Consider the following 18,607-nt stretch of genomic DNA (forward strand, 5'->3'; position numbering starts at 1 on the left):
ATGCATTTTTAAAGCTTGACTGAGTCTCTATTTCAGAACTCAGGTTTAATCAGTCATGTACATTGAACACCAGAACGTCCTCTAAAAAGATTGACAAAGTTGCCGGGGATCTGCATTATAGGTTTTAAAGGGACGCAGTAGCCCTACCCATTTCTATTTCCTCGGATGGCAGGCTTCATTTCTAGAGGGGAGGGCATTCGCCTAAAAGATGAAAAGACCTGCGCCTTTAAGAGGGCTGTCTACCCTTTCCCTCATGCTCCCCCTCAACCACACAGACACTCCTCCTGTGAGCATTTGTGAGGCAGCTCCTGTCCCTTATGTCTCTTTGTGGAAAACAGAACAGACTTCCCAGAGCATCACTGAAGACAAGACAGGACTCTAGGGACAACACCCCAGTTTCAGACCTCTGTACAGCCTTGGCCTCAGCTACAGTGGATGCCAGAGTCGGCACAGAGAAAGGAGACACTCATCAACTTCAACAGGACTAAAAAAAAAATCCAGGGGACCAGAAAAGAAGGTGGAACTCAACAGCTGAACAACCCAAGAGGTCAGTTTTGAGTTGTATGTGAGATGATCAACGGATCAGAATCAACAACGCTGGATGGAATCTCAAAGAAAAAGGTGGCATTTTAATATGAGCTTTCAGTTTCTCTTTAGAAAACTTTTGTTAAGGAGACTCAACAAAGAACTGTGTATCATATGCAGCTATTAGGATAAAAGCTTCATATGAAAAACAAACATAGGAGGGAAAGTGTATAATCTAGCTTCATATTTTTCTTTTTATCATTCTCCAAAACACTTTCCAAACAGTCACTGGTGGTATGAAAATGAGATGCTCTTTAAAGAACATCTTTAAAGGTCCCAGCAGTACTCTTAATTCACCAGCCAGGCATTTATCTTATTTCCCCAGCTTTCTCTGAGAGGGAACATTAAAGACTTTGTTGATAGTGCTCTTGGGAAGTGAGTAATATTTCTTATATGAAGTCTTGAAACTTTACAGCCGTTGACTGGAGGGAGCGAAAAGTGCCAAATGCATAAGAAAATGATGTTATGTCGTATTCCATGAAGGACTAAAATTACAGTAAAGCACTGAGAATTTCAGAAATGTTCACAGGGTGTGGAATGGTCAGTGGCCAGAACCAGTGTCTGACCAGCAACATTGTCAAGCCCCAATCTGGACTGGACATAAACAGACAAGTCTATTTTGAAAATGGGGTAAGCCAAGGAACGTACCCTAACTTTCAGGATCAAACTTACGTCAATGCTGTTATGCAGCCAGCAGCGGTCAACAACGTCTCTAACCTGCTAAAACCCACACCCCTACCAGTTCCGCCTCCAGCGACTAAACTGGGACAAGAAGGATTCAAAAAAGTTTGCCGCACTGAGGAAGACAGCCCTTGTCCCTTCCCAGGTCTTGCATCTGGGGTGTTGGAGATGCGTGTGAAGGAAGGAAGCAAAATCCGCAACTTAATGGGATTTGCTATGGCACGGATGCACGGAGAGAAGGGTGGAAGTGGGGGAAGTGTAAGCAATGCTGGGCTGAGACAGGTCGTCTTCACTGGGTCAGGCCGTGCAGTCACAAAGACTATCACCTGTGCTGAGATCATGAAACGAAAAGTAGGCTCTTTGCACCAGCTGACAAAACTGCAGTACAAGGTGGTAAAAGAGGTGTGGGAGAGCGCCGAACGGGGGGCATCTGAGATGACAGTGCACAGGACTGTTCCTTCCATCAGCATTCTTCTTTCCAAAGACCCTCTGAATCCCCAGGAACCAGGCTATCAGCCCCCAGAGACAGTCAGCGCATTATGGGAGGACAGAGAGGGTGCTGAACCTGCAACACAAACAACATGCAAGCGAACCCTTGGACCTTTACCATACAGCAGTTTTCCTCACTGTAAGAGACTGTGTTTGGGGGAAGGAGTCTCTGTCCTTCCTCCTCACTGACTGGATGAAGCACTGTCACAGAGAAGAGGATTGAATCAGCGAAGTTCATTTGGCGCTGCACTCCTCTCCAGCACAATGCTGAGACAATCAGAACATTCAGTCAGTCAGAACAGTGCTTTCTCAGAAGAACTGACTACTACTCCAAGCCTCCAGAGGTCAGTTTGACTGGGACTGAAAAGCTTCCCTCTGTATATACTACTGGACATCTTTTATGGTCATTCACATCTTTAAAACTGTGATAATGTCTACTACTGTTCTGCAGTCTTGAAAAGATTTACATCATATTTCTTAATTACAAAAGGAACATAAATAAATAAATAAAGCCATGATTTGCACAGGTTCCACAATACTGCTTGCAGTAAACTATCCACAACTTGTGGACAAAATAATTCATTAGCATCATCTTCTGATTGTCTCTATTCATGAGTGCTTTTAAATATAGCTTTCCAAAATACACAACATAGATTTAAGAGGTCTAAATGAAAGCATCTTAAAGCCATGGATGGTATGAAAAGCATACCAAATTTGTTTGTCGAAATAATAATCCTGACAAAAACTAAATCAAATAAACGTTTTTTCCAAATCAATTTTTCTTTTTATTTCATCTTTCTTACTCACTCATCACTGAATCTGCAGAGCTCTGATGGAATAAAAGAAAAAAAAAATCACAGTGAGCTGATTTCTTGATAAGAATTACAGCAGTGAAATTTGTCTGTAGAAAAAGCTGATTTAATGACAAAGCTGTTGATAAGGCACCAAACCAACCCAGTCTGACAGAAATGCCACAGGGAGAAATACAGGCACAGATTATCATTAAGATAACTATATAACATCACACAACACAGTGGAGTAAAGGATTAAAACTAGGCTTGACAGAGCTATACACTGCACTACTCCTGCAAAATATGAAACCTAAGGCAACAAGGTTCACTCATTCTTATTTCAACCTACAGGCCTGCACAAGCAGCATATCTACTGTCATCTTTTTCTTCCAATATATCCTATTTCTCAAACAAAATACCCGGAAAAAAAATTTGATCAAAATGGAGCAAAGATTCAAAGTAACACTATGCAACTTCTAGACAGACATAAATGAAATGGCTGCAGACAATCTTCAGTTGACATTTTTTATGCATTGCCTTCCTGCATTTTCACACAATTTACATACCATTTTAGTTCCAAAAGAGGAAAAAGAGTTATTGCAGAAGCTTAACTGGATGCTGCAGACATTGGATCAAAAATTTACTAAACAAAATGAATAGTGGTGTAAAAAAAAACAGCTTGGAGAATACGCCTTGAATTTTGTGAATTAAACATTTCTGTCAGCCAAAACAAGAAAAGATAAAACAAACCTTTTAAAAATTTCCATCAAAACACATACAAACTTCTCCTTTTAACCACCCTCATGTTTTTAGATAATGTATCAACTAACTGCTGATCTTAATGGAAATCTACAAATGCTAATGCCGAACACCAAAAGTAAATTATTCAAAGCAACTTCAAATTCACAAAACAATTTTGCTCAACTTAGAAATAGTTAAATGAAAAAGAACAGTAAAATTTCAATGGCATTTATTTTCATATGAATCATTCACTGATATAAAAATCTAAATTTAACATAAAGTGGTCGGCAGTACTTTAACAGTCTATGGCGGACAAAGTGATTAACCTCCTTCTCGATCCCACTGAATGAATCAGAGCACAGCAGAACAACCAAGGTTGAATAAGAAATGCTGCGACTGCAACACAGCACATATGTAGCAAACTGTGTGTCCTCGAGTCTGCTGGAAGGTTATCATTACAGGTGGTTGTTATCACAGAGTTAACAGCTTTCACCCAAGAGCCTATGGGACAGTCAGTCTGTGATGCAGGTCAAAAAGATAATGCAGCTACAAGTAAATTCCAAATCGACCTGCATCTGTTATCATGCATTAAGAATTCAGGGCCAAGTGTGAAATGCAGAGAGGTAATTAGGGATAACGGCATAGAGCACCTGAGTGAGCGCACAGATAAAACATACTGACAAAAGCATTATCCCAGAGCTAAATCCAATGTGGCTGGCATGAAATAGGGTGGCGGAGGAGTCAACAAAGAGCATTATAAGAATGTGGACAAGGTTATTCACACGCTGTGAGCCAGTTTGCCAGTAATGTTGGTTTTCAAAGATGCAGTGAAAGGGAATATGAAGGAGAAAAGGCCCTTGGCCTAAAATGCACCTCAGTATTTGTGCTTAGCTAACGAAGCACTTGTATATATATTTATATATGCAGAGTGTTTAAATTAAATGTATAAAATGCTTTAAAACCTGCTCTTTGTTTGAAACAGACTACCTAATGATCATCTGTAGTCTTGAAACGGGGGGGGGCAGATTTGTTATTTTCCTTCCAATGTATATTCGACCAGTGAAAGGTTATTGTTCACTTTAAAAAAACATGCAACAAACTCAAAAATTGATGACACTGTTTCAAGAACTTGAGAACATCATTCTGTTTACCAAAGCTAATAAATAACTGCATGCACTGAATGTGAATAAATTCATTTTGAAGTTAGCATAATGAAAGTGTTGGTACTCTATTTTTCCTTTCTCTGCCGCTGCAGCAGATGAGAGTGAGGTCTCTGGGATGGCGTGGGAGTTCGCTATCTCCCAGCCTCCAGATGGCTCCGTCTTCTCTTATCTAGAAGAATGGGTGCTGCCTCAATTTTTCAACTCGCCTTATCTGGGAATCCTTTAAATTGAATATTTACTAGGCCTATGTTTTCTGCCTGTGTTAGCCCTCTGAAGTCGACATTCCTCTTGCTTGTTCAGACAGGGCAAAAGGTTTTTCTCACTCATACTTTTCCCTTTTGTCTGCCTTGTCAAGTAACAGGACAATGATTGATTATGTGATTGGTGGAAAAGAATGGAAGGTTAAGCAGGGACCAGTGGAGATATTTTAACCAATGGTCATTGAGGGAATATGTTGAACAATAGAGAAACATACATTAACCAAACATGACATCAGGCACCTCCTTTATATGTCAGGAGTAAAGTGAACTAAATTAATCATTTTCCAAGCAGTCTATTGTTTCCTACACAGCGTACACAAGAGGTTAAGAGAACCCTTAAGCAGCCACTGAAAACATCTTATTGCCATTTGACTGGCTGTGGTCTATCTGCATAAACAAGCTGTGCCACGGCTACTCCCTGGTAAGTGTCTGGAAATGTCTTTTCAAAACCATTTTGTGAAATGCCTCCATGTTGGATTAATCAGTGCAGCTGAGGATGTAATTGCTGTGCTGAAGTCAAAGCTGTAAGAACAGATAATGAACACTGACTACAAGGCTGCCAGAATCCAGGGGGGAAAAAAAGACAAAGTTTGGAAACCAAAATGTCTTCGGCATTCTTTAAAACCTATGAGAGAAAACAAAGTTTCACTGCATTAACACTTAAAAGGGGGAAAAAAAGACCATTTTACAAAACAATCACTTGGGACTCAGTGGTCATTAACATAGAAATTGTCTAATTTGAGACAGCTGCATTATGCTGTTGCAATCTGAAAGGACACTGATGCAAAATTATATCTGCTTTTAGGGTTTTTATTATGCTCTTAAAATCATTTACTAAAAAACAAACAAAAAAAAACATTGAAGAGCATGCAATTATTAATTCTTTATATTAAATTGCTTTTTTATTAATTTGAGTAAAGCGTGTGCTTTAATGGTTGAAGTAAAGCAACTAAAGGAACTGGCTGTTGCTGCCCTCTAGTGAAGGAACAAGTTAAAAGTCAACGGCAAAAATATATTTCCTTTCTCATGAGCACCATTATTAACTTGTATGGCACGATTTGGCTATTTGATATGTCTTTTTGCAACTCAGTGTTTGTACAACAACACAGAATAGTCACAGTGACCTATAAACAACCATTATCTGATTAACTCAATATCAATATACATTTTAATAAATAAAAATAAAATCAACTGAACAGACTGCTACTTCAAGAGGTTATGGTTATTTTTTCCTTATCTCCTTAAAAACAGTCCCCACTGCCACTCCAGTGAATGGACGTTATAAAGCACAGTGACACTGTTATGTTTTGTATTACTTCAGGAAATAGGACCGCGTGTTATTGATTGTGACACCACACACACTACAGGAACTATTATGCAGTATCTGTGGAAATGTAACCAGCCTTTGTCAGTAAAGCGAAAAATTAGGATTTCATTAATCACTCAATCTTTCCTTGCATCTCAAATTTCTTTAACTGTGAACATTTGAGAAGATGATTAACTGATTCTAAAAGGTTACAAATAAAATTATATTTTCATCATTTTAAAGAAGATTTTAAAAAGCTACTTTTGTTCTTTAAACTTTTGGAAAGAAACAGATCAAAGAAGAGCCAAGCAAAAGTATAGGCATATTTAACACCTACTGTTTTATCTGACAGATTTGAACAGAGTGTACAACCTTCACACACACATAATATTCCATTTATTTCAGCTTTTTTTGTTTAGAAGCAATTCACAAAGTCCAAATTTGATCCATATATATTTTAATTTATAAATTAGGTGGCTTAAATAAAACCTTTTGGCTGCAATGGAAATATAAAATATTTTCCTAATAAATTAAACAATAGATTCATAAAAGAATATGGCTTCAACAATCACATAATCATCCTAAACAAACCAATAAATCCATGAAGGACTTCTTAAAGAATCAAGAGCTAAAAAGTTTGCCATGGCCCCCCACAGTCCTCCCGCCTCAAAAGTAGCGCATGTAAGAGAATTTTTATACGCTACGAGCCTTTCCAAGACAAAATGAGCCAAAACACCTCAAAGAAGACTTAAAAAACTATCAGCTGGCAACAAAATATATAAAAAAAAATGTTATCAAGCTTCATGTTACCAACCAGGCAAGGCGCCCAAACTTTCATTTTCATTTTTTGCTGTTTCAAACAACAAAGTAAATAAAGCTAAAGTAATCTTGTTTGAAGCATATATCTGGTTAGAAAAGAAAAAGAAGGCATATTATGAGCCAAGCAAGCCATCAACAACATCTCAAATTCAAACAGCCACAAACAGCCAGTGTTTCATACGCACCAACTTGAGGAACCAATCCATTCAATTCGCAGGGTGCATTTAGCTTTTTAGTTCAAAACATTGGGAACACTGTTTATCATACATTTGCATGAACATTTTATTTCATTTCTACTCAGTATGAGTCTATAAAAGACTAATTTGACATTCACCACTGATAAATATAATCTGGGTTTTGGCTGTGAAGCTTGGTTTAATGCTTAAATATTGATAGTCTTTTCTTTGAATTCTTGCAGTATTGCAGGATTGCCTAGAGCAGAAGAAACTTTTAAGCATTATAATGTTTTGACATTAAGTTTCTTTGCTATTCATCCTGCAGTGAAGTTACTGAAATGCTTTTCTGTCCAGTAATTAAACAAGATTAGTTTAATAATAGGTGTCCTGTGTGTAGTCAGTAAAAAGCCTCTTCTTCTTGTCACTATCTGTTAAATTATCTAAATAAAAATAAAAAATAAACAAAAAAGAAGAAGAAAAAAGATCATTCATTGCCTCCAGTTAAACAACATCAGCAGAAGATCTTAAAGAAACAAATAACTTCTCTAGTTTGTGTGGCTGAGATATTGCAAAAGGAGCTCCATGTATTCTTACTAGTGCTCTTGTTGAGGCATTAAACTGTGAGAAAACCCAGTTTGCCTTAAACTTAAAATATAAAACAACTACAAAGACGATAACAGCATGAAGTACAAACAGACAGAGACGCAGCAGATGCAGCATGTTTGATAAAAACAAATGAAATAAAATTGAATTTAAAAAAAATTCAAGTTAATTTTATTTCCGGAAAACAAAAAGAACATGTACAGTTAATTGGGGGTGACAAAGATGAGTCATCATTTAACAAAGAGTCTGTTAAGTTTAGGTACTACAACTGATATCGACTTATATTTATGTTTAAAAATAATAATAATATATATATATATCTATATCTATATATATCTATATATATAGATATAGATAGATAGATAGATAGATAGATAGATAGATAGATAGATAGATAGATAGATAGATAGATAGATAGATAGATATAGATAGATTTATGTAGATATATATATATATAGAGAGAGAGAGAGAGAGAGATAGAAAGGGCGGGTGCGTGCTGTTTTTAACAATCAAAGTCAGACCCTCACAAAAGCAATGACACGACCCAAACAATACTTTAAAATATATTTACAAGTATAGAAAAATACATTATCATTGTAAATAAATGCATTATTTTAAAGCTCTATTAGCTTGTTCAAAGATACAGTCTTCTCAGATACAAAACTAAAAGAACTACAACTGGTTAGTATTTTTATTTACATAAGTGTAGTTTTCTTCACAAGACTTAGGAACAGATCAGTTAAACTGTAAAAAAAGATTATTTTGTGTTTTTTTTAACCAGATTAGTTAATTAAACATTATTTAAACTGACTTTTTAAATGTTTTTCTCTAAATACAGATTCAGTATAATAACAAATGCAGGTTGTTTCTCACGGAATAATCGCACTGAATTTCCAAACATAATGACAATAACAGTACCAGTAATATTTAATTTTGTATCTGTTTTTCTTGTCATTAGGTTGGAAACTATGTGTTTTTTTGTTGTTTTTTTTTCTTATTTTTTACATTTTCCACAAATATCTACATCCCATAGGAGTCTGTTTATCCTCTTTTTGCAACAAGTTTATGTTTTTCTTTATTTTAAAACCTAAAAATAGAAATAAAATTGTGGTTCTTGACAACAAATTTTTTATAGTAGATATTTATAAAAAAATTATAAGTTGTCTTTTGTCAAAAGGTCTCGTAACATTTGCGGCTCCAAACTAGTTTTGTTTAGCTGGGCTGAGGGAAAAATGGGAAAAATGAGTGCTTTCGGATATGGGGAGGAGCCTGCGGCAGCACCCGTGGCTTATTGAAAAGAGTAATGTAATATGTTTTTTTACGTCTGTCTCCATAAGTCTCCAATCTCACCAGAAAAAGTCACTAAATATATAGCTAGTTGCTTTTCTTGAAAAGTAATCAGTAGAGGAATCTGAATACTCGCTATATATATATATATATATATATATATATATATATATATGCCGGTGCTGTTATGACAGCCTCAGCCTACTGCTGCTTTGACACGTCAATGCGTCCGCCATCTTGGTCCTGGCAAGAGAGATTCAACATTTAATATTCAAGATCTTCATTGTGATTATGCAAGCAGAATGAAATTTTGTGGAGTCTTAAACCCATTAGCGCGTTATTAACGCATCAACGCATTAATCGATTAACGCTGTAAATTTTTTATTGCGCGTTAATGGACTCTTTTGTTTTTTTCTTGCTCACCACATGTAAAGGCTTGCAGTCCATGTCTCTTCCTCCATGTCTGGTGTGTCTGATGTAACTGGGAGAGACGGGTTTATTAAAATAAAAAGGCGTTTTCTATCTGGCACTTATGAAACAAGACAAAGAACCAACATTTCTCTTTGTCTTTCAAAACCCATGCAAATGGGCAGAAAGTTGTGATTTCTGGACAGGAAACTGCTCCCAAATGACAATGAGAAACATAGTTTTTTTTTTTTTTTTTTTCTAAATAAGGTTTTCTGATGGATATAAGTGTTAAGGCAAGACAGCCAGGTAAGATGTGTTTTATTTGCAAAAAATTAAAAATATATTGTGATTCTTTTGCCTCTGGTTCAGTGAATCTTGGTCCTGGCGAGATGAAACTTACAGTTTTGGAATTTGTGAGGTGTGTGATTTGTTTGTCCACGTTCTTGCCGTCGGAATTTGTGTTTACATATTTTTTTGGACTTGTTTGTTGTCTTAACTGTGTTTGGTGGTCATAGAAATTGTTTTACTGAGCTGTTAGTTGAGATTCTGGCCTTTCTATGGAAACGACACCTTTATAGCTACATACACAGACCCTACGTTACACCAGTAAAACTGGATGTTAACCTCTTAAATCCCAGTGGCGGAAGGTGAAAAACAGCACAGACGCGAGGGATATGTAATAAGAAAGACATTTACTGGTAAACTAAGAGCAAGTTATCTGCCCTCTTTCATCCCAGTTAGTTGTTTATCCAAATCTCTCTCTTTCTTTCAGTAAACCCTGATCTCTGGGCTGCAGTTCTTCATATTTTTTGGCGATTGGAAAAAATAAATTGGTGAATTACTGCTAACGAAGTAAAATAAAAAGTTACCAGTATGACGACATTATTTGGTTAATTTGAATTCAAACAGTGTCAGTTGGGGTTCCACTCTGTGCAGCAGGAGCATTGGTCGAATAATATCAACATAGTTGTGATTACGCCATTGAAGCGGCAGGGTGCTCCAATCAAAGCGGAATCACTCTCCTCATTACAGACTACAAGGCCAAATCTCAGTGGGTGGACCACTGACTAAGACTTCACATCTTCTCTCTGAAATTAATGGAAATTCATTTGTAACGCCACAATGCTCAGCCATCACCACCACACTCATTCACATTGGCACCATTCCCCCGAGATTCATTAAGCCTCAGAGCATTCCAAGTTTGAGAACATGTTAAAGCAAAGGTTGTATTCTATAACCCAGACCTCAACATTCAGAGCAAAGCGAACTGAAAGCAGCATTTCACAATGTGAGAAATGCAACGCTATTAGTCAGTCTGTTAAATATATACATAAAGGAAGAGTACCTTGGTTGCATTTCAAAGCACTGGAGGGTGTAACCAGCTGTTTTGCAATCTCCAGACACCGCAGGAATTCCAAATAATAAAGGCAAAATTGGTGATTACAAGCACACATGCTGCATAGATCTCAGTCCGTATCTTCAGTTTGTTATAATACACACAAAGAAGACATGCATTGTCACACAAAACAGAAGTTGCAAAAAGTGTGTTGGTTCCAAAGAAAACACAACAAACAGTAAATGCATTCACTTATCATTCCCAGCTTTGCTTTTAAAAGCTAGACCACTTTGATAGCTCAACACCAAAGCACCAAACTCAGTGGAATACAGTACTGAATCAAAGCCTTTCAAAGCCTAATAGATGTTAGTAGATATCTGTGACTATTTGTCACTGGAGTAATATCTATGCAGCTCACACCTTGCAAAAAGCAACTGAAAAACCACAAAAAGCATGAAAAAATAAATCAATGTTTTATATATAAATGCAATCTTACCTTACATACAGTATTTTCTTGTGTGCTCCAAATGTGAAGGCCTGGCTATGGAAGTTATCCACTCCCTGAGCAGTACTGACCTCCACATTCTTGCAAACTATGATATGATATTTAGTTATCTGTGGTAAGGGCTTTATCTAGGAATATTAAAGAGCACGTTTATAAATAAATAAATGAAGACATTAGAAAAACTGTACACGCCCTTCACCCCAAAACGTAGTTAATATATAATCAAAATCTGTTTTCTCTAAACGAATCCAAGAAAATAATGTTTACATTTGTTTTTCTTACTTTACTTTTTTGTCTAAATTTTCCGAAATCTGCAGTTGTTTGGCAAAAACTGTCCGGACAAACGCTAACTTTCCACCAAATCCACGATCACAAGACATATGTATATGTACAAATAAAGCGTTTTGCTACACAAAAACAACAGCACACTGACTTTAATCTTATCATTATTGTAACTGTATGAAAATATAAACTATTTTGCCCCTCGTTGTACTTGTACCTATTATCGTTTAGCCAGCAGATGACGCCATAAATTCAGCGCGTTGTCAAGTGGCTTTCCCTTGTCCCTTGTAAATTGCATTTCTTAGAAATGACGAGTTGAAAAATAACCTGAAAAAATATGTACACTTGGAATATGGAATCCTCATATTTTCCTTCTCCTGTGAAACTTTTTTTTATCCATCTGTTTATTTATTTTTATACCTACTATACCTCTGACAAACCCGAATTCTTTTAACTTCCAGCACCATCATTTAGTGTTGCCTTAACCAAGGAGTAGCTATTTTTCCGAGAGTCCTGAATGCATCATACGTCATAGGCTCGACTTTTGTGTAGTTTTGCTCTATATTTGTGTAGGGAGGGAAGCTGGAAAGTTCGTACAGTTTGATTACAGTTGCTCAACAAGGGTATCTGAAATAACGCTCTGTAAGGTGAGTTTATTGTTTGAATTAACCCGCTCTCTGGTATTTTACAAAAATAAATGAATATATAAATAAAATACCGTAGCCTACTCATTATATAAGTTATGTTGTAGTTTTAACCCACTTTTATTATTTGTATATAAGAAAAACACACGATGCAATTATGCATCGATAGTTTGATGTCATAATTTCTATAACTTAAGAACGTGCTAAACAGATTATATAATGATGCAGTTGTTTTATATATAAATATTGTTGTAATATTTCTCAAAAAGTTCAAAGAAAGGACTCAGCTGTGATTCTTTATTTTTTTATTATTTCTTTTTAGCAGGTTAATTATGCAGTATTGCTTTTTAAATGTTAAGTTCTACATTGTATGATATCCTGTTGATGTGCGAGAATAATTATTCTTGCTCTAACATGACACACAAACTCATTTGTGGCTTTCTATCTTTAGATGATGTGTTTCAGGAAACCACCACCAGATGCATTAGGCAGCCTCGGGATGCAGCTTTTAAGGGCCCTGCTTGTACTCTGTGTCTGCCGCTTGATATCTGGATACTCTGAAAAAGAAAGGGCACATGACTTGATGTTTAAATTTCCCCTCATTGATGGGTAAAGGATGTACACTGTCTTTTCAACACACAAGTTGCATTAGGAAAGATATAATGACTAAAATCTAATTAAAGTGATCTCCACCCTTCCCTTCCCCACCCTGCTGTCACTTTTCTTGGCCTGCCAGTCATAATGACCTAGCTCTCCAACTGAGGATCCTTCACAACAATCGCCTGAGCCAAATTGACCTTCATAATGTCAGCAAAGTGGCCACGGACATCTCCCGTCTCCAAGCTGGCCATGTGCAGACACAGGTAGGCCTATTATAATTTAATTAGTGGTCAGACAATGTTCTATGATGATGTGTAGACTGGTCCAACTAGTGACATTTTGAAGTCTATGTGACCCCAAAAGTGCCTAAAATGTGTCTCCTGTTCTCTTGTACTGACATCCCTGTCCCTTTGTCAGATGTTTGCAGTCTATGTGCTCTGTGGGGCCCAGGAGAAGGACGCTGTGAGGCTGACTTTGGAACAAATAGATGTGGTCAGACGTATGTGCACTGAGTACCAGGACTTTGAACTGGTCATGTCTGTTCAGGGTAAAGCTCCATTCTATTCATAATACAATCACAGGCTTGCTTATTGTTTTAAAGCATTGCTATTTTTTTGTGAATTTCACTGGCATCTCTATGTTCCATCTTTATGACACAGCAAATAGTCTCTGTCATAAAGTCAGAGATTATTTGTCTTGCTCTAACTTTATCATCATACACCATTAAAACTGCTTGAATGGAGAAATTGATGTCTATCAGCGTGTGTGTGTGTGTGTGTGTTTATATTGTACATGTGTGTCTGAATTTGCAGAGCTGAGGGACACTGAGATGAGGCATAAAATAGCCTGTCTGATAAGTATTGAGGGAGGCCACTCCATTGACAGCAGCCTTCCAGCCCTGCGGATGTTTTACCAGCTTGGGGTCCGCTCCATGGCCCTCACACATACCTGCAATACTCCATGGTAATGGGAGAATCATATTCAATTAAATGTCCTTTCTCTTAAACTTCAGTAAGTGATCAGGCAGTGATCAGGCTCACTGAAGGTTTGCTTAATTTGCAATATTAATGACATTGCTTTTTGTTTCAGGGCTGAATCATCCTCAAAAATTTACAATTTCTTTCAGAATAGACAGAATACCAGCCTGACACAGTTTGGGAAGGTAAGTTTAAATAATTCTGTAACCGCAGCTACAGTGGCGTGTCATGTATCATGTTTTACAAACCAGCATGTTAGACTGGTTTGTATTTACTTTGCACACATTTAATCAACAAGATATTTAGACTGGACTGCACAACAGTGTGATGGTTAGCACTGCTGCCCCACAGCAAGAAGGTTCGAGCCTCGGCTAGGGCCTTTCTGTGTGGAGTTTGCATATGTGGGTTCTCTTCCTGTGAAGGACTGGCAACCTGTCTAGGAGGTACCCTGCCTTTCGCCTGATAGCAACTGGGATAGGCTCCAGCACCCCATCCCAGCAAATGTGCATTGAAATGAGTGGGTATAGTACATCCATATTTAAATTTGCATTATAAATCTTACATTTATACTTACTGATTCCTTTTTAACAGGTTTAAAGTACTACAAAACATATTCTAGATGTGCTATTCTAAAAACAGCAATTACAATTACTATTTTATCAAAGTAATGGGAAGTATTGACAGAGTTTCAAGTTATTGTAGTTTAAGACACTAATTGATAGACCGTGTTAAAAACAATTGGCCTTGTTGGCAAGACACTGTTGAAGAATTTCCCAGCTGGCTTTGCAAGTCCTTTATTTGTTATCACAGCAGTGTTGTTGAAGAGTGTAAACAGGTTACTTTCATATAGAAAAGTGATTATAATTTCTTATGCAGCTGGTCTTCTCAACTGCAGTTTGAGACTTCCTTAATAGCCTGGGAGTGTTCTCATGTGTGTGTGTGCGCTTGTAACTCAGTTGACTTCCTTCCTGTTTGTGATACATTAATGTGTGTTTTTCAAATGTGTTTTTCAGGCTGTGGTGGAGGAAATGAACAGGCTGGGTATGATAGTGGACCTCTCCCACACCTCTTGGGATACAGCTTTGGCTGTGCTAAAGCATTCCAAAGCTCCTGTCATTTTTAGCCATTCATCTTCCTTCTCTATCTGTAACCATAGCCGCAACGTACCTGACTGGCTGCTGCGTGAGCTGGTGAGAAAAAAACAGTTTGAGTGATATGTTGCCTACATTAATGCCTGGCTGAATAATTGTTTGAAAAGTGAGTTTATATATTTGAATAATTTTCATCCTGTTAGTAATAATTTCTTAATCCTCCTTTTATTTCTTAAAAAAAACATGACTATGAAGACATTACAGCCTATTAACATTCAGGCTGATTTCTTCTAAATCCCGGAGGTCTAGTCGATGAATAACTCAGGTTTATATCTTACTCCTCATTTTTTGTGTTTCCATATTTTCCATAATTTTCATAGTTATGTTGCTTTCCACTTCATTTTACCTCCAATCTCATCATGTATTCACGCACCAAAAATATTGACACATACAAAATGGCAATTTAAGATATACAGTACATCTGCATTTGTATCCTTTTATATAATTTTTGTGAAGTTACTCATTTTTTTTATTAACATTAAATCATTATCATCCCCAGTCAACATTAATTAACCCTAATTTAGATTAAAAACGCTCAAATTAAATAAGACAAATATTTCACACGGGCCATTTTTTCCTTAATTAAACAAATGATCAAACAGTTTGTTCCATCTGCAAGCAGTGATAATATGCTAGTCTAAACTTTCAGTAATGTCAGCAACCTTGACGCAACAATAAATGTAACATAATATTTCAGGTAACTGTTCAGTAGTCCTTTCTGAGAATTTTGGTCCATGTCTCCATCTTAACTGATTCTCCCAAACAGGCATATAATAGTCTTGAGTTCCCTCAACTTGCATATAATTAACTGACTGTGGGTTGACTCTCCAAACACGTTTGTGTAACCTTTTGAAGCATATTAAAAATCAACCGTTGTTTTTCTAAAGTGTCTTTTGTGGATTTCATAATACACTTCCATGGTTGTGTTGTAAAGAACAGGAACATGGCCATTTCTCTAAATTACACTCTACACTCACATCCAATTGACATCCAATGGACTGAATACTTCTGATTGCAATTTTAATTTCAAAACTTTTAAATACTCATACTGTGCAGTTAGTATTGGATCATTGAATCTCATTTTGTGTTATTCTTTTCTGGCTGGTTCTATGTTTAATATGTAGCACAAAGGTTAATAGATTAAATGAGTTGTTTAATTTGCTAATTCAGACAATAATCAAACATACTTAAATGGTAAAGCCCTTTGTCAACAGGAGTTTTTCTTGAAAATGCTCTTCCTAATACTTTTTAGTCAATAATTATTAAACGTTTATCTTGGTGCTATGACGGAGACTCTGTCACAAGACTCAGCCATGTCACTGTGCATTTTGTGTTTTTAGAAAAAGAACCAAGGGATGATCATGGTAAATCTCCACACCCATTTCATTTCCTGCAGGAATGATGCCAACATCTCTCATGTGGCTGGTAAGACACCCATCTTGAATGGATATGTATTAAATCTTATACCTCATTTAATGTCTGGTTTCAACTGTTCTTAATAGATCATTTTGATCACATTAAGAAGATTATTGGAGCTGAGTCAATAGGAATTGGAGGGGACTTTGATGGTGCGACAAGGTATAAAATGAATCTTTGCATGCACAACATTCAGATACTTGTGAACACTAAGTCAAAGGGAATATATGTGAAGCCTGCAGAAAGAAAATCTTTAAATCTTTGGCAGTTGTCATATAAATTGTGTGTTTAGATGAGTGGGAATATTGACAGACAAATCAAAGTCATTACCTGTAGAAAAGCATGCTTTTGTTAAGCACTTTCCAGCCAAGTTTTAGAGGCTGTTGTGGAAAATGATCGATGTTGTGCTTTTGTTTGCTTGTCATGATATCAGCAATTTGGCTGTCCAGCTTTCAACTGGTGGAAAATTGTTAAAAAAGAATCAATGACTCTATTATTCTAACACTCATGACATATTTTAAACGATGGGCTTTGAATTGTTGTTGTATATTTCAAACACACATTTTGTAAAGCAAAACATGTTTAAGGTGAAATTGTAATGAATTATGACATCAAACCTGATAAATGTAGTGATTGATTTTGATTTTGTGTGTGTGTGTGTGTGTGCATATGTTTCATTAACAGCTTTCCTAAGGGGTTGGAGGATGTGTCAAAGTATCCCGCTGTTATCCAGGAACTCCTGAAAAGAAACTGGACTGAAGATGAGTTGGCTGATGTCCTTCGAAGGAACTTCCTGCGGGTGTTTGAGGAAGTAGAAAGGGTGGGCTAGAAAATAAACTACCTTCATGACAAAAAAGAGAATTATATGATTAGTAAAAGGATCTGAAGCTGTATTGGTCCTTCATGTTCCCAAACATGAGTGATTTTGTAATAGGATGGATTAGTGGCTCTTTATCTTGTAGAACATTTACATATGATGTTATTGATGTGACAAATATTAGACAGTATGCAGTATTTTACTAAAACATTCGGCTTATGAGCATTACTAACTGGACACTTTTTACTGGACGTTTTTAACTCTTATGTCCTGTAGATTGTTTACACGTGCATGTAGATATTTAAAATATATTTTAAGACAAAATGTATGATAACTTAGATATGCAAAAAAAAGACTGTTTTACATAATACAGCATGTCTTCCTTTATGTCCCTCTAGGTCCGTGATCAGTTGCACTTGAGCCGGCCCAGTGAAATCCAGATCCCCATGGAGGAGTTGCAAAATCCCTGTAGACTGGTCCTCAGACCCCCTGATCCTAGAGGGGTGCCATCAGGGCAGACCCACTCCTCCACAGCAGAACTTAGATCCCCGGGTTTGCTAATCCTGGCCTTATTTTTGCTGCTATCAAGAATTTTATTTTAATGAATATTTAAAAACTCAATTTAATGCTGCCTTCTGTTTTTTCACTTTCTGCAGGAAAAAAAAAACTGGCGTCAGCTGTAGCCAATTGTGGGCAGTTACAGCCCTATATACATATATCTGTAAAATTAAAAAGTATTTACCTCAATTTTCACATTTAATTGTCTTCAAATGTATATTCTTCATACCAATTAAATATACAAACACATTGCTGCTGTGAGATGCAATTAATAATTTATTACTTAAATATTATTTTATTGCAGAAATTGTTGCACCGTTTTTTGAATGATACCCCTAGAGATATTAGAAGGAGGATAATAACAGTGTTAAGTAAAACTGGAGCAATGGCACTGTAAATTTGTTGTTCTTCCTATTTTGCCTCACGAGGAGCCTTAACAGAAGAAGTAGAATGCATTAGACTAATGTAAACATATCATTTATGAAGCACCTAACTGGTAAGCATAGATCTTAGCAAAGCACTGTAATAAAGATTTGGATGGAAACATTAACAGACAGTCTTTTTTTATCTGAATATGATATTGTGCAAGGTTTACAAAATGTTTTGATAAATTTTAGTATGCATTACAATACATTGCTGACGTTTGAACCTTTTTGTTGCAGTACTTGCACATAGAAATATCACAAATCAAGTCACCCATGTAGAACAACTGAAACATAAAGCAGCAGTTTCTAAACTTGCCTTAAAAAGATTTGACTCAGGGGGAATACTTGACACAAATTTTCTTTTGGTTAGATCACAAGATGGCTCGGTTTATATAATCATGGGGTTAAAAATGTATTCCCTCAAGCTCACTCTGATACTGCTGGCATGTTTCATATAAGCTTATCATGACAGTTCACAAATTGTGTTTAGTTGGAAATATTTTCTCATCTGTTGATCTTGACATGGGGTTTAACCAAAAACAGGTGCGCTTTAGTGCATATGCTGGCCTAAAATACTGATTATTACA

The 18,607-nt window shown here is 36.5% G+C and overlaps 2 protein-coding genes across 2 annotated transcripts; both read left to right on the plus strand.

Annotated features, from left to right (window-relative positions):
* Positions 1–287: 287 nt before the first annotated feature.
* On the plus strand, positions 288–4,502 carry LOC121646665 (ribonuclease P protein subunit p25-like). The gene has a single exon (XM_041995830.1). It carries the CDS (start codon positions 1,105–1,107, stop codon positions 1,942–1,944), a length of 840 nt encoding a protein of 279 aa, XP_041851764.1. The 5' UTR covers positions 288–1,104; the 3' UTR covers positions 1,945–4,502.
* Positions 4,503–11,975: 7,473 nt separating this feature from the next.
* dpep2 (dipeptidase 2) lies at positions 11,976–18,219 on the plus strand. Its single transcript, XM_041994826.1, has 11 exons — positions 11,976–12,079; positions 12,528–12,685; positions 12,813–12,939; positions 13,094–13,223; positions 13,489–13,639; positions 13,766–13,838; positions 14,667–14,843; positions 16,145–16,229; positions 16,307–16,382; positions 16,905–17,040; positions 17,436–18,219. Exons 2-11 carry the CDS (start codon positions 12,528–12,530, stop codon positions 17,637–17,639), a joined length of 1,317 nt encoding a protein of 438 aa, XP_041850760.1. The 5' UTR covers positions 11,976–12,079; the 3' UTR covers positions 17,640–18,219.
* Positions 18,220–18,607: the final 388 nt, after the last annotated feature.

Source organism: Melanotaenia boesemani, chromosome 1, assembly GCF_017639745.1.
Source record: "Melanotaenia boesemani isolate fMelBoe1 chromosome 1, fMelBoe1.pri, whole genome shotgun sequence".
Taxonomy (NCBI): Eukaryota; Metazoa; Chordata; class Actinopteri; order Atheriniformes; family Melanotaeniidae; genus Melanotaenia; species Melanotaenia boesemani.

Coding starts and splice junctions, on each gene's coding strand:
- LOC121646665 (XM_041995830.1), top strand. CDS start 1,105: ATGTTCACAGGGTGTGGAATGGTCAGTGGCCAGAACCAGTGTCTGACC.
- dpep2 (XM_041994826.1), top strand. CDS start 12,528: ATGATGTGTTTCAGGAAACCACCACCAGATGCATTAGGCAGCCTCGGG. Junction 12,686..12,812: donor AAATTTCCCCTCATTGATGG/GTAAAGGATGTA, acceptor TTGGCCTGCCAG/TCATAATGACCTAGCTCTCC. Junction 13,640..13,765: donor CATACCTGCAATACTCCATG/GTAATGGGAGAA, acceptor TTTTTGTTTCAG/GGCTGAATCATCCTCAAAAA.